Below are 16264 nucleotides of genomic sequence, written 5' to 3'. Positions count from 1 at the left end.
AAATATAATGAAAAATTTTGATATTCAATCATAATATAGTGATAAAATTTACCTTTATCTAAAAAAAATGACAAAATTTGTATTATAAGTAATTAATTAAAATTTAAAATTTATTAAAATTTATTAAAATATTATATTGAGTGTAGTAAATTCTCGCATAATTTTTTATTGTGATTGAAAAATTATAACATTATAATAAAAAAATTATAATTCAATTTTTCCCTTGAATCAGTGCAACTCTTACTGATTTCATAAATAGTTAAAAGTACTATCACCAAATTTGTATAATTTTATTAGTTTTATCTAAAAATTAACAAAACTTAAAAATACAATGATAAAATCAATATTTAATCATAATATATTGATAAATTTTGCATTAATTGAAAATTTTGACATAAAACCAAGGCCAAATGGTTCAACTTAGGTTCTATTTAGATAAATAATAATATTAGTTATGGTGAAATCGAAAATAATAATAAATGTGAGATTAAATATTTTGATTGTGAGATTAAAATTAATAACAAAATATGTGTTTGGATGCAAAAAATAATGATGGAAGTAAGATTAAGTGTAGTGAGAAAAAAATGATCATTAAAAATATTACATTAAAATTTGAATATAATAAATATTTTTAATATTTATTATGATAAAAATAATTAAATTTATTAAAATTATTTTATATCAAATAATAATTTTAATAAATTAGAATTTATTTAAATCATTTTACAATAATAATTTTATTGATAAATAATTAAAAATTATTAAAATTATTTTCACAATAATAATTTTATTATAAATAATTGAATACATAACATGTAAATGCACTAATGTCAAGGTTTTAAAATTAAGGGCATTTTAAGAAATACATTAAATTAAAAGGGTAAAAGCGTCCAAATTTCCCTCCAAAGGATTTTAAGTCTTTCATCAAATGACTCAATCACAACATATGTTACCAAAACATTAATTGTAATGCGATTGTATTGAAAATGAAGCTAAAACACACTGGGCTGAAGGTTAAGTGAAATTCAAATGAAATTTTAATTTTATTTTAATTAAAAAATATTTTATAAATGCACCAAAACAGTCATGATAGTTTGGATATGTGCAACTATTATTTTAATCAAAAGCAGTTAAAAGAATAATCACAAAATCTGTATTAACATAACCTTTCATGAAATATTTTTATTTTATTAGTTTTATTTAAAAATATAATGATAAATTTTCATACGAATAAGATAAATTTGAACTTAATTTAAAAAATTAACATAAAAGATAAAACTAAATTATTTAATATATGATATAGTATATTTTATTATGATATGAGAGATTAAATAATGTATCTATTTTTTAATTTAAAAAAAAAATTTAAGATCCATTTAAATGAATAATAATATTAATTTTAATGAAATTAAAAATAATAATAATAATTATTACAACTACAATTAAAAAAATTTATATAAAAATTCATATTAAATAAATCTTATTAAAATTAAGATTTAAACTCAACAAATAATATAATAAACTTAATTAAACCGCACTGAAGATTCGATGAAATCTAAACCCCCTCCCCTCACTTGATATTTATGTCAAAAGCAATTGAAATTCAAAAATAATACATTTGAAATTAAAAAAAAAGCATTTGAAATTATCCCAATTCCAGATGAAACCAAAATAGAGGTTGTGGATTGACCAAAAGAAAGTGGAGGTTGTGGTATTGGGTACTGACCCAGATACTTTTATCCACTGACAACAACTCGAGGAAAAGTGCATTGTTTTGAACAAAAAAACAAATGGCAACCAATGAAAACTCTCAAAAAATTCAAAGAAAAAACAGTTGACCCCAGCATGAAACTCCTTGATATTCACGCCCTTTCCTTCATCATTAACGTTTCATTACTTCTGGCATTAATTGAATTCCCCTTTTTGTCTTTCTTGATGGTTTTCCTTTGTTCACAAGAAAAATGCAAGCAGAAGACAAAAATTCCAATTTCACCAACAGAGGAAAAACTGGACCTGGAAATATCAAATTTCTCTAAAACACAAGGAAATTCCAATCCTTCCCTTTTCACTGCTGCACAAATTTATGTTATATGTCATTACTGAAGATTATGATTAGTTAGAAGGCAATTGCCAAACAAATTTTTTCTCCATGTCTCTTCTTTGATTCAGCCACAATAATCTTTTTTTTTTCTTTTTTAAGCATAATTTGTCCTCTCCTGTCCCAAGTGCCAATCTTTACTTTTGCTTCTTTAGGTGTATCTGTTTCTTGCCTTTTCCATTTAATATGTATACTTTGATGTAACAAAAAGCTTGTTTTGTTCCCCATCATTGAATTCATATTTTCCACTTTCTTCCTCACTTTTTTCATATCAATAAATAGTTTGACAAAGATTTCTCCCCTCTTTGGAGTGCTATCATTGTATGTATAATTCATCATTTCCCTATTGAGAAAAAGGAGTTTTAGGGGCTTTTTATCATCAGGGTCGGTTATGGAAAAGATGGTTTTTGTCATATCATTTTGCATGCTTTTCAGTTTTGCATCCATTGAAGCAGTTCAAAATGGCTCACTCATAACTCACTTACCAGGCTTCAACGGTGCTTTCCCATCCAAACACTACTCAGGGTGATTACAATTCTTTCCTATTCTCTCTGTATATATCCTTCCAAGTGATTCATATCAGAGTTTGTGATTTGGTGGCAACCCTCTCAGGTTTTTGATAGTATTGTTTTTTAATTATGAGCTTCTGATGATAATGAAGGGACTGAATTTGCAGATATGTAAGCGTAGATGAGAAGAATCTCTTCTATTACTTCGTTGTTTCAGAAAGACACCCATTGAGGGATCCAATTGTTTTATGGCAAAATGGTGGACCTGGATGCTCTAGCTTTGATGGTTTTGTTTATGAACATGGTAATCTTCCCTTAGACCACTTTTTTTTTCTTTTAATTTATTTAATAGGCTAGCTTGGTCACATATACAATATTCAGGACTTGACTTTAATTCATATGTCTAGCTTTGATGGTTTTGTTTATGAACATGGTAATCTTCCCTTAGACCACTTTTTTTTTTCTTTTAATTTATTTAATAGGCTAGCTTGGCCGCATATACAATATTCAGGACTTGACTTTAATTCATATGCTATCCTAGCATATCAATCAGATCTCCATTATGTATGCCAGGAAAAGAAAAACGATCCAATATTACACTGTATATAATATGCTTTAGATGCTTTTTTTAATCCAATAATTTTGTCAGAAAATCAAAATTTTAATCTCGTATTCTTAAGATAAATTGCATCATTAATATGCAATCCTGTCTATATTATTTCATTTTCATTTGCGATCCTTGAATTTTTTTAGAAGATCATTGATGATTTTTTAAGTCAGGATGAATAATAAATATATAATTAAAATTTACCAGCACGTTCATGTTATTTTGCATTTTTTTTCCTTTTAAATCAATTTGTTGCATAAATTTGAGATAAGAAATAAAGATAGGAGGAAAAATAGTAACCACAGTTTTATAGGTAAGCAGAAAAATAGTAACCACAGTTTTATAGGTAAGCAGATGCATGTGACTTCCAGTCGTTTTTGGCTTACAGTCATGCAAAAATTGATTGCTTTCTCTGTTGAAAATTTTTTTTATCAGCGACGACAGGTAGTTATTCGCTGTTCACTGTGTGTATATATGTAGAGAAAGCTCAGTCTCTTACGGCATTAATGCCTCAAATTCTAAAAAGACAATGCTCTATTAATTAAATGCTTGATATCATCCATTCACCTGTATTAGACTGGCAGCTAGCTGGGAACAAGAGAACTAAAGATAATGTTTTTTTTTTTTTTTTAATTAAAAAAAAGGCAGTTTTTCATTTGTGCCGCTGCATCTTTTTTTTTTTCTTTCAAATGTATGATTCATTCATTTACTACTACAAATTTATTTTTTCATACTCATTGATGATGTTAGAATGTTGAATATATGTAGGCCCTTTTAATTTTCAAGAAGGAAAACCCAAAGGAAGCTTGCCCACATTGCATCTCAATCCATACAGTTGGTCTAAGGTCAGGCACTGCATGGCATACCCTTTAAAGTAAACTTACTTGTGATCCTACTTTTTCTCCCTAAACCAAAGTATTTAATCTTAGTAACTTTGATGTTCAAAACCAATACTTTTTAATCCTACGAAATGGTCATTCATTGTTCTATTTTTCCCCTTATCTGAGCTTCTGATCTCAGTTTTCTACAGTGGATGCATGCTTTTGTTAGTTATCTTTAGCATTTTCCAGGTTTCAAATATCATTTACTTGGATTCTCCGGTTGGTGTTGGCCTCTCTTACTCTCAAAATACAAGCACATACATAACCGGAGACTGGCAGACTGCAGCTGACACACATGCCTTCCTCCTCAAGGTATTTAAGCCCAAGTATGATTCATATAATAAGCATGAAGGGGTCAACACTCGTGTGGTCTATCGGTAGAGTGTTAGATTTTTAATTACAATAATCAGATTCAAATCCAAATCCTGACAGGCTAAGTGCAAAAATAATAATAATACTTACAAAAGAAGGGGAATAAAATTCTCAAGTCATTTATCTACCGGCTAATGTTATATGAATATAGTAATTAATTATTGAATGAGAGAAAGGTGCCAAGACTAATGAATATTAAGTTTGTTAAACTAACTTGTTGATTTTCTAATAGTGGTTCGCTCTCTATCCGGAGTTTGTTAGCAATCCATTTTACATCTCAGGAGAGTCCTATGCAGGAATTTATGTGCCCACTCTTGCTTCCGAAGTGGTGAAAGGTACCTTTTTTACCGATGATATTTCATATTTTCCTGTTGGCATATATTGGAATTGTTGGTATGCTAATTTACATTATGGTTTTAGGAATCAAAGCCGGTGCAAAGCCCACAATCAATTTCAAGGTGTATATATATATTACCATCCTGACAGCCAATATCTAGGATTATAAGAACTTTTGAACAAAATTTAGAATTGAGAAATTTCCAAATGCAGGGTTACATGGTGGGAAATGGTGTGACAGACCCAGTTTTTGATGGGAATGCTCTTGTCCCCTTTGCACATGGGATGGCCCTCATTTCAGATGACATTTTTAAGGTAGGTGGGAAAAGTTGGAATACATATGCATATACATTAATTTTTCTAATTAATGTTTGGTCATCTTAATCTAGAAATTTGGGGTTTATGTTAACATATCCCGACCAACTTTTAACAATTTTTTTCTACGAATACGTTCTTTTAAACGCAGTCCTTCCTCATTGATCCCATCAATTTTCGTAAGTAATTCTCGTGCCAACTTTTTTATTTCCCTCCAAAGATTACTGACAGATTATTATTCGTCGGTAACTTGCGTTGATGATCTATAGTTAAACTGTCGGTAATAATCAGGCTAATTATTTTTTTCGTTCCGTAATAAAATACCGTCGGTAATAAACTTAATACTGATAGTGTTACTTCAGTACAGCAGTACTGGTTCATTAGTCACCTTTTTCTTTTTATTGGCTTAAAAGAAAAACAAACATTTTGATCTGAGCAATATGAGAACCTTAAAAAATTTTATGACCCTAGCTAGAACTGCAACTCTTGCAAAAAATTTAACACCTTTGCATATTGAAACTTCACTTGAGATGATGCACAGTAACTGTTGCAGGAAGTTGAAGTCGCTTGTGGAGGAAACTATTCTAACCCAGCCGATACTTGTGATCAAAAACTTGAAAAAGTTTACTCGGTGAGATGTACACCAATTTTATGTTGAATTTTAATAGTATTCCTTTGACATTACTAATAATTGACATGACTTTTTAGGCAATTGCCGGTGTAAATATTTATGACATTCTTGAACCTTGCTACCATGACCCCAAAGCTCAACAAAACACAAAAGGAAACACAAGCTTGCCAGTCAGCTTCCAGCAATTAGGTGTTACAGAGAGGCCTCTTGCAGTGAGAAAGCGGATGTTTGGTCGTGCTTGGCCATATCGGGCACCAGTTAAGGATGGCATTGTCCCTTTATGGGGGGCTGAACTAGCAGAAAACCAGCTGCATGTGCCTTGTACTGTAAGTTATTTTAATCGTTAATAGCGAACTTATCTTTCTTCAACATTTTAATGATCCAAACATAATTTCTAATTAATAACAAGTGACTTTCTCAATATGTTCCACCTTAATGACTCATAGTCTTCAATTATGAAGTTTTGATACATTTTTTGTACTAGCAGAACGATGAAGTTGCAACGAGATGGCTAAATGATGCAGTAGTGAGGAATGCAATTCATGCACAACCAGTAAATAATCTGCCTCATTGTGATTACTTGCTGTATTTCTCATTCGTTCGTAATCCCATATACAATGATGAATAGGAAAATGTAGCAGGCCCTTGGGAGTTATGTACAACCAGAATAAGCTATTATCATAATGCTGGGAGTATGATTCCTTACCATAAACAACTAACAGCTGAAGGTCATCGAGCACTTATTTTCAGGTAAATCAATTAGAAGAGCCGATGATTTTGCTTCCGTTAAATCCTTAAGTTAATTTCTCTTTTTCTCCTTTGTTTTCTTTTTCCCCTTTTATATTTACCTGCAGTGGAGACCATGATATGTGTGTGCCATTCACTGGGACCCAAGCCTGGACGAAGTCACTTGGATATAAGACAATAACTCCATGGAGATCATGGATATCTAATGGCCAAGTTGCTGGGTAAATTTGTCTTTTAAACTCTGTAGATTACAGAACAAAATCATATTCTTGTGTTCTAGCCTCCAAGGAGATGCATGAGTATATAGTATTTTCCCAATATTAATAGACAGTTTATTCCTGCAGGTACTTGCAAGCATATGACCATGACATTACCTTTCTAACAATCAAGGTTTGACAATCAATCCCTGTCCTTCTAACCACTGAAGTGTTTTTGGGGACAAGTAATCTTCTGATATGTCTTGTCTGAAACTCAATTGTTTTTTCTTCTGAATTAAAGCTGCTACTTTTCCCTGGTGCAGGGTGCGGGACATACAGTCCCTGAATACAAGCCGAAGGAAGCATTAGACTTCTATAGCCGATGGTTGGATGGAAAACCAATATGAAATTGAAGATAGATTTCTTCCTTAAGACAAAAATGCCCTTCCATTTTCCATCTTTGGGCTATCTTGCAATGAGACATCATTATTTTCTAAACATGAAAGAAATGAAGGGGAATGAATAATGATAGCATCGAGTTTTTATTATTCGCCTACTGCAACCCAAAAACCAAATCTGTATTGAGGTTGAGTTCTTTATCGTAGTCATTCTTGAAGGAAATTCAATGGCTACAAAATGTTTCAAGACATTCCCAGAGGCAATAATATTAATAAAATAAATAAATAAATTGAGAGAGAAAAGATGTCAGATTTAGAGGCAGGAAGTTGTTTAAAACAAAGACATCAACAAATATTATTTTCACTTTTCATATATTTTACTTTTAATATGGGTTATTTTGACTACCGGTGGAGAGGAGATGATAAGTAATGCTAAAAATAGAAAAAAAAAAAAATTGTGGCGGAATCAAATTAAGAAGAGACATGGAGGAAAAAAAAATTGTTTGGCAAATTCCTTTTCAACGATTATAATCTTTAATAATGACATTCATAATATTAAAATTGTGGAGATTGGAAGAAGGTGAGGTGTCCTTGTGACACTCCCTCTTTTTATTTTTTATTTTATTTATTTATCTATATTTTAATTTTTAATTTTTTACCTTTTTATTTGTTTTTATTTTATTTTTTATTAGATAAATTTTATAAAAAAATCAATGGAAGTAAAATGATAAAACAATCCATATATAATTAGTTTTGATTTACATCAATTTAATATAGATACATTTTTTTTAAATCGAAATCAAATTAAAAAATAATTTTAAATGAGATGGATTTAAATTGATATGTTCCATCTCATGTATCTACATGATACCTCCCTCCTTTTACATTTTTTCATTTTCTTTGTTTTTTGAAGCTTTTGCATTTTTATTTATTTTTATTTTTTTAAAAAAATTTTACTTTTTTTTTTTTATTAGATAAATTTCATAATTAAAAAAATTAATTGAGATACAGATATAAAATAACCTATACCTAATGAGTTTTGATTCATCTAATTCAATTGATATACTTTTTTTTTAATTCAAAATAATTAAATTAAGTTTTTTTTTTTTAAATCAAGCTTGGGTCAAAGCAAGATTTATGATGTTATGTCTCAATCTTGATATATATAAAAAATATATTTTGTTATTTATTTAATTTTATATTTATATGTGTATTTTATTTAAAAATAATATTTAATCTTAATGTAATAAATTCATGTGTCATTCCATTTGATTTTTTTTAAGATTTTATGTACTAGAAAACTTGTGTTAAAAAAAAATTCAATAAATATAAAGATGATAAAATAATCTTTATTTTATGAGTTTTGATTTGCTATGATTCAATTAATATATTTTTTAAAATAATGATTGAATTAAATTTTATCTTTTTAAACAATTTGGGTAGTGGTGATCAGATTTGAAATATTTTATCTTGATCCTTCTCAAAACATATAAAACAATACATTTAATTATTTATTTAATTTATAATTATATATTATATTAATAAAAATATTATATAATAACTTATTTTAATAAAAGCTACATTTATATATAATTAAGTTATTAATTTATATTAAAAAAATAAATATACTTTATTTATCTATATATTATCATTCATTAAAATTTACGATAAAAATTTAATTTTTAAAATATAATTTACAAAAAAAAAAAAAAATCTCGCGACAAAACGCAAGTTTAATTCTAATATATATTTCATTCGTGCAGCAGTGAAAAGGGGAGGATTGGAATTTCCTTTAGTTTCAGAGAAATTTGATATTTCCAAGTCGAGTTTTTGCTACGTTGGTGAAATTGGAGTTTTCTCTTAGGCTTGCATTTTTCTTGTGGATAAAGGAAAACCATCAAGAAAGACAAAGGGGGGAATGTCAACTGGAAATACGGGAATTCAATTAATGCCAGAAACAATGAAAGGTTTACGGTTATATTCGGACGAAGGATGAGATTAAAAAAAAAAAAATCATAAAATTAATTATTATAATTTTGAAATTAAAATCAATAATGAATTATGTGTTTTGTCGTAGTGAAATAAAGTATAATAAAAAAATAAAATAATTAAAAATATCAAATTAAAATTTATATATAATAAAATGTTCAATATATTTTTTATATTTATGAGTTAAAAATGAATTGAAATTTATTACAATTATTTTTATGTGAAATAAAATTTTTAAATTGTATTTAATCAAAATTTTAATTCATATTATTTTATATATAAATAATAATTAGAATTTAAATATTAAAAATTATAAAAATATCTCAAAATATTTAATATTTGAAATACAATATTTATAACAATTATAAATGTTATTTAAATAAATTAATATTAACTATAAATATAAAACATATAACAAAATAAATAAATTTAAAAACAAAACAAAGTAAAACTTATGTAAGAATCTTTTAAGAAATAAATAAATAAATATATATATATATATATGTATTGCATTATGGTCCAAAATCTTTAATTGAACCCTCCGATTGTCCATTGCACTTTAAAGCCTCCAATCTCCAACTAGAGAAATGAAGGGATTAAATTCAGTGAACGATGCCCATCCGAATGGCTTTCACATCATGATTTAAACAAAGAACCATCACACTGACGTTAACTGGCAATTCAAATATACCCTAAATCATTATATTATTTCTAACTCTTAATTTGTGCACATATCATATGATAGGTGACTTTTCATCCACTCCATAATCTTATGTTCAAGATTAACTTATTAAATATATATATATAAATTATCAAATACATTGATTGATCGATGTTAAACAATCATCGACCATTCAATCAAGTCAATAAACGATGTGATTCAACCAGAAAAGCGGCAGTCCTTTTCTTTACCCTTAATTGTGAAGAAATTGACGTTTGTATCATTGTTTGTAGAACCTTTTTTCTTATGTTTCGAGTTATTTCAATAATTCAATGGTGGAAAAAGAGAGAGATGCAGCTCCATCAACTCATTGAATGATACAATGACTTGGATCTCAGATAAATGCAAGAAAATTCGGGTCGAGCATGACCAATTCCCCATAGTTTTGGAGAAAATAAAATTCAGGGAAGAGTTGATCAAAGACAATAACTGGGAAGCTTTCCTTCCCTGTGAGGCTACGACTTCACACTGAACATAGAACCAAATCCAGCTGCGTGTTTAAGCACCAGCAAGTGGAAATTCCGAAGGTCCTTAATGCTCTAAAGATTCAACATGAACCAAGGTGCTCACTGAGAGATCAATGATGCTATTCAAGCCACAAAACAAGATGCAAGAAAATATCTTTTGTTACAAATAAAGACATAATCCACACTGCTAAATGAACCAAAAAAAAAAAAAAACTAGATGGAATATCATCATGCCCTTCAAGTTGAAACCTCAAGAGGCTTCATTGTCACAAAATTTATTATCAGCATAAAATTACCTACAAATCACACATGAAATTTGAAGGGGAAAAAATTAAAAAAAAAAAAAAATAGACGGAGAGCTGGATTTACAAAAATTCCAGATCTAGCTACACTAGAGAGAAAGGAAAAGTTCCCAGACACTAATACAGCCGGGACCATCTCTCTGGTCCAAATTTTAACATCAATGGCCCTACATATCTTTTTCCCTTCAGCATCAAAAGAAATAATATAACAGAAGCAAGGAAAAATTACAAAAATAAATCAAAGTACTAACCAGATCTCATTTCCGAGCCTTTGTACCCCCAGCAGTCTTCTTATCCTCCTTTTCAGGAACAAACCTTGGGAGATTCAAAAGGGTATTGACGCGAGAAACTCCTTCAAGGGCAGACCAATCTATTTCTGAATTCATTTCCTCCTGCTTTAAGGAATCTTCATTCCCTCCTGATAGTACTTCTTGGCCAGTTCGCACAGTCCCAGACCGGTCTAGACTTGTCAAGGCATTGAGATTATTGTCTTTCTCACTGTCATTGTCAACTTGGTCCATAGATGTTGGCTGCACTTTTGTCTTGGCATTGGAAGCAGAGGATAAGTTGTCTGAGTTAGAATCAAGGAAGAGACAAACAACTGCACAATCATCAACTTTTGAAGTTGGGTATTTGTATCTCCAAGCTTGAACTGCTGACTCAACCAAGGCTTGAGCAGCAGAGGAACGTAAAGGGACAGATGCTACGATATCTACCACTTCTTTGTTTGAAAGAACATCCCATATCTGCAAAATATTGAAGCAAGACTTAGATCTAGAGAGAAGGGCTCAAATGCCATTATTTTGAATAAGAATTAATGTTGGCTCCATTACCCCATCTGTAGCCAAGACAATAAATTCATCCTTATCTGATAGGTGTCGGTAAGATATTTCAGGCACAGAGATCAGGCCAAAATCCTTGAGGCAAAAATCTCCAAAAGCCCGTGCCATGGCAAGGCCAGGTGAATCATTGTTTGGCAGCCAAACTCTGGCAACTTCAGGTTCATCCTTAAGAGCAAAGACACGACCTTTACATCTTCGAATTCTCTCTGCTTCCGCTGCAAAGTGGAAAACAAGGGACTATTTAGCATGAGATTGATGTTAAAAAATTATAACAATAGGTAACAGAAACAAGCAATCAGACTAGAACAGGAAAAAAAAAAATTTTTTTCTCTTGTGCATTCTCTGTTGAAGGTCAAAGGGCATATAACCAAGCTATTTGAACCAACAATCCAAACTCAACACTTCAGATGTAAACTTCAAAATAATTTCCCATTGATTGCAAAATTTTCGTCAAATTTTCATAAATTGCTTCTTTACTCATAACATACATGGTTATCATATTTACAAAACCTTTCAACATTTTGTAATCTTATTAATTTCATCACACATATGATGCTCATACGCAAATCAATCAGTCTTGCATGAATGCATTATTCTATATGCACTCAGGCCTTCCACAACCTTCCCACCATTGCAGCCAGCAGCTCCTACTTTTTCAATCAATTCATGTCAGATAACTGCATTCTATTCTTGGGTTATATGATTCTGGTCTTTCTAAAACTCTTCAACATCTGATACAAAATCCTCAAATGCTACTAACTTAGAAGCTGCCACACCAATCATGAAAAAAATCCTTACAACTTTTAAGATGTTTCAGCCTCACATTGCCTTAGCCAATTGAACCAAATTTCTGATGCTTACATATGTAAACAATGTGACAATATTCGCTAAAATATGTCCACTAACATATAAGAGAGAATTTCTAGGTTGGCAAACCAATTAGGACTAGAATTAATATTCTCTTATGTCAGCTGTTGAATTCTTGTCTCTCAACAGCTTCCAGTATTGAAGAATTTATTGAGAATGGACAAGACAAACATAAAGAAAACTAAGGAAATAAGAGGACACACGAAATTTAATATGGGCCAACAGCAGACAGCACACAGAGGAACCTATGGATGCAATCATGATGTGGTGGACATAAGAAATGCTATGGAGGCCTCAAAACGATTCTATTATATGTACTGTTATGCACAAGATGAACATTTCAAATAGCATTTTGTATTGCCTTCCATTATACTTATTTTTTCTCCTATCCTAACAAAAAACACAGAAATTAAAGAAAAACCAAATGGGTGGCACACTCACGGCACATACACAAAGGACCATAAATGATAGAGAAAACAAAACTTAGAAATAAAAGTCAAAAACATCAAAAGTTCAAAAAAGAGAAGCACCACTGCTATTACCTATCATAATTTTTAGTCAGAAACTCAGTAGAAAACAATAAAATACAACAAAGCGTGAATGTAGTTGCACATATGCATGCAGTTGTGTATGACTAAAACAGACAAATAGACCTGGAAGATTTGGTTTGAGATCAACAGTCAACTGAACTGCAGTAAGTGAATTGTCTTTGTCCCTTGTAGCCAACACAGCTCTGGAGTCCCCAACATTTCCAATGACAAGATATGGACCCTATACAAAGAGCCAAGAGAATCATGATTAACTATGAAACATATCATAACATAGTTTTTCAAATAAAGTTTTAAAAGTAGCAGCTGTATACCAGCTTGACCAAAGTTACAGCTGTTGTTCCACTGCAGAAGCAATCAATATGGGCATACATTCTAAGCTCTCTGTCCATCACCTTGAAAGCCTTCAGAAAAGACTCTTTAAGCATCTGAAAGATCTCAGGGTGCTTTTCTGTTTCCTCAAGATCTACAGAGGCCCTAGATTCCTCATCAGCTAATACAGAAGCATTATCTTCAGAGTTCATGCTTCCTGCAGTGTTCAAGCTGATCTCTCTGAGAACATCCTCACTGGGTATATGAACGTCCCAGTGAGCACTTAGTTTTAAGGGAAGACGGTCCCTCACTCTCTTTGCTACCATATGACCATAAGGACCATGGCCATCAAAAACACCACAGAAAACCGTATCTGTTCTTGAACCAAAATTCTGGGGAACAACAGCCATAGATAGTGAGAAATGGAACATGATAATGCAGAAAAAAAAATTAGTTAAGATACTAAAAATATTTACAGCATTGGTGATTTGCAGCTCAGATCTATCTATTATTACTATACCCCCTTATCCTTTATATTCAAATAATAGGATATATCTTCCAGGGATAAAACAAGTCAATGTCTTGGCCTTCTTCCCCAACAAATGGTCGGGCATAGAAAAGAGTTAAAAACCTTCTTTCATTATCCAGTCTACAGGCATTACCATCATCAATGTTTATATACTCCTCTAAACAAAAAACAACTACGCTACATGGATTATATTGCACCGCTGTACTCTATTTTTGACCATATTGTCAATAAGCTTACTAAAATTGATGTTTTATTTTGTAGTTTCCAACCATATCCTTTCTTAGTCTTCCTCTCCTCCTCTTGACATTGGAATCTACATAAAGATTCTAAAATGATTTCCCAGGTGTGTCAAACATTTAGTCCCCAAACACAGACAGATGCAGCAAATTCAAAATAGAAAAACAAAAGAATTTAAATTAACCACCGTGGAAGTATCATTGCATATAGAAACTAAATGATTGGATAATATCCTAAAAGAAAGTGGAGAAGTTGCAGCAAATTAATATAAAAATGTTTTTCCTCTAATTAGAAAGCTATGAGGATATCTACACAAGGAAGTAAAAGCTACATAAACGAATAAAAAAAGGGTAATACAAAATCTAATGTTAGCAGAAACAAATTAACATTAAATTAATTAAACATTATATACATTAAAAGATATGAACGAATAATACTACAACACCATCAACTGGCAAGCAACCAGAAAAAAGGTAAATTCATCCAAGAAATAGTGTACTACTATTATAAGTTAAATTGATTGTTTTGAATGCTATGCAAGAAAACATCACACATGAAGCCAAATTAAAGCCAAATATATTAAATGACAATTGTTTGACCAGTTTGATAGAAACAGGATTCTAATGAAAAAGTAAACTAACATGTGAAAATGGATAAAAGGAGCTACCTCCCAAGCAATCATGGCATCCTGGTTGGTTCCTTTCTTGCCCTGTTGAGTAAAGAGTGAAGCAACATCACTGGACCCATTCAAGAACAACCTCCCTGGAATCCTATGCAATGGTTCTTCCTTCAGGTAGTCAAAATACCCTGGTCTCCTCCTTGAATTCCTCCTTTTCATATTCGCCAGATGAGGGGACGAAGGCGAACCAGGAAGAGGGCTCCTGCTTTCAGCAGATAAGCAGGAACCCATTCTGAGGGCCCTGATAATATTTAATATGCACTCCAGACCAGCCAGACAATAACAACCCCTATCTTCAGTAGACGGATCCGCCAGAACTTATTGGGTTAAATCCCTTAAAAACTTTCTAGCTAATGTAAGGATTAATCCACCACTAACCTTCAATTTTACAATCCTTTTCACCAAATCTCAAAAAAAAACCTTCCCAATTCAGAGCCAAAAACTCTTTTCACCAATTGGTAATACCTTGATTAGTTCTTCAATCTCTTAAAATTCTAATTTAAAAGCGACACTTTTGAAACCACAGCTTTAAAAACTATTCCTTTGTGTTTCTCTTCAAATCACTTGAATAAAGACCTTAACTTAAAATTGCCAAATACCCTTTTCCACCTTCAATCTAATGATCAGATGATTCAGATCAATCCACGAATGCAATCTCATAAACTGCTTTCAACAAAAACAAAAATCTCAGAATGAACCAACAAAGCAAAATAAAAAAACAAAAGAAATATATATTTTTTTGGTTTCAAAAGCTTTCTAATTTACACAAGAAGAAAAGGAAGTTTTTTTTATTGATACAAATAAATGATAAACGCAATCTTAACTCCTTTTTTTATCTCAATCAGAAAGCAAATAATAAAAAAGCTGTAAAAGGCATATGTACCGAAAAAGGAGATCTACAGATGCAAATCTATGGGAAAGAAGAAAGAATATGGAATCTCTAATTCCACATTCAATAACTTTATGCAAATCTATGGGAAAGAAGAAAGAATATGGAATCTCTAATTCCACATTCAATAACTTCCCCATAAAAGTAACACCCTTTTCAATAAACAAGGCCAAAAGTTGTAATTTAAAAAATTGAAAAGAATTGAGAGTCCTATAATTCTCACCAGAAACTAACCAAAAGAGCAAACATTTTCAGCAGATCAACAGAATAGCTGATCGAAGCAATGGTCAAGATCAGCAAAAAGAAAGAAGCCCAAGGATTGGAAACTAATGAATGTGAAAAGCGCAACGAAAGAGAAAGAGCAGTTTCAAGGAGAGCAAGGGAACAGTGAAAATGGGTAGAGAGAGAATTGAGGGGAGAGTGACGAAAGGAAGAGAGATTCTAGAGAGAGACTGGATGAAAGTTGTTTATGAGAGAGAAAGAGGCAGAATGCGATGACACGAAAAAGAAAAAGAAAGGGCAGGTACAAATCAGCAAGAAATAACCGCGACCACCGGCAACAAACTCGCCTTCTTTAAAAAAATAAATAAAATAAAATTTTCCTCATGTTTATTGGGAATAGGAAAATGATAGAAAATAATGAATTTTTTCTGGAGAGAGAGAGAGAGAGAGAGAGAGAGACAGTGGAGTCACTTTCGAAAACATGTTTTTTTTTTTTTTTTTTCAGAGAGCTAAGATTTTTAGATATTGTCTAAAAAATATTATTTATGGATTCGGTGGTATTTATAGCA

General features: G+C 31.0%; 2 protein-coding genes across 5 annotated transcripts; one reads left to right on the top strand and one right to left on the bottom strand.

Moving 5' to 3' along the window:
• The first annotated feature begins 2373 nt into the window (after positions 1-2373).
• On the top strand, positions 2374-7240 carry LOC111293633 (serine carboxypeptidase 1-like). 3 transcript variants are annotated; one of them, XM_022886460.2, is made up of 14 exons: positions 2374-2623; positions 2775-2911; positions 3983-4059; positions 4285-4407; positions 4700-4802; positions 4888-4925; positions 5017-5118; positions 5672-5749; positions 5827-6075; positions 6237-6302; positions 6378-6499; positions 6604-6717; positions 6841-6886; positions 7017-7240. In XM_022886460.2, the coding sequence occupies exons 1-14, from the start codon at positions 2490-2492 to the stop codon at positions 7098-7100; spliced, it is 1473 nt and encodes a 490-aa protein (XP_022742195.2). In that variant the 5' UTR covers positions 2374-2489; the 3' UTR covers positions 7101-7240. The 3 variants fall into 3 exon arrangements, with proteins under 3 accessions (XP_022742195.2, XP_089599463.1, XP_089599464.1); XM_089743337.1 differs by lacking the exon at positions 5672-5749 and having other exon boundaries at positions 7017-7226; XM_089743338.1 differs by lacking the exons at positions 2374-2623; positions 2775-2911 and adding an exon at positions 2992-3040.
• Positions 7241-10499: 3259 nt separating this feature from the next.
• LOC111293632 (putative protein phosphatase 2C 33) lies at positions 10500-15974 on the bottom strand. 2 transcript variants are annotated; one of them, XM_022886457.2, is made up of 6 exons: positions 15697-15974; positions 14573-15247; positions 13142-13531; positions 12933-13050; positions 11404-11627; positions 10500-11316 (listed from the first exon to the last, which is right to left on the bottom strand). In XM_022886457.2, the coding sequence occupies exons 2-6, from the start codon at positions 14813-14815 to the stop codon at positions 10828-10830; spliced, it is 1464 nt and encodes a 487-aa protein (XP_022742192.1). In that variant the 5' UTR covers positions 14816-15247; positions 15697-15974; the 3' UTR covers positions 10500-10827. The 2 variants fall into 2 exon arrangements, with proteins under 2 accessions (XP_022742192.1, XP_022742194.1); XM_022886459.2 differs by having other exon boundaries at positions 15708-15974.
• Between the last annotated feature and the right edge of the window lie 290 nt (positions 15975-16264).

The sequence above is a fragment of the Durio zibethinus genome, chromosome 14 (genome assembly GCF_047325235.1).
Source record: "Durio zibethinus cultivar Kanyao isolate XHJ-2024 chromosome 14, ASM4732523v1, whole genome shotgun sequence".
NCBI classification, from domain to species: domain Eukaryota; kingdom Viridiplantae; phylum Streptophyta; class Magnoliopsida; order Malvales; family Malvaceae; genus Durio; species Durio zibethinus.
This window is presented reverse-complemented; position numbering and strand designations above follow the sequence as displayed.

What these genes read in the sequence shown, in the direction of transcription:
- LOC111293633 (XM_022886460.2), top strand. Translation starts at nt 2,490, where the DNA reads ATGGAAAAGATGGTTTTTGTCATATCATTTTGCATGCTTTTCAGTTTT. An exon ending in TGGTTTTGTTTATGAACATG is followed by an intron (nt 2,912 to 3,982) that starts GTAATCTTCCCT and finishes GAATATATGTAG; the next exon opens with GCCCTTTTAATTTTCAAGAA. An exon ending in TTTCAGATGACATTTTTAAG is followed by an intron (nt 5,119 to 5,671) that starts GTAGGTGGGAAA and finishes TAACTGTTGCAG; the next exon opens with GAAGTTGAAGTCGCTTGTGG.
- LOC111293632 (XM_022886457.2), bottom strand. Translation starts at nt 14,815, where the DNA reads ATGGGTTCCTGCTTATCTGCTGAAAGCAGGAGCCCTCTTCCTGGTTCG. An exon ending in ATGCCATGATTGCTTGGGAG is followed by an intron (nt 13,532 to 14,572) that starts GTAGCTCCTTTT and finishes GTTGTTCCCCAG; the next exon opens with AATTTTGGTTCAAGAACAGA. An exon ending in TTGTCTTGGCTACAGATGGG is followed by an intron (nt 11,317 to 11,403) that starts GTAATGGAGCCA and finishes AATATTTTGCAG; the next exon opens with ATATGGGATGTTCTTTCAAA.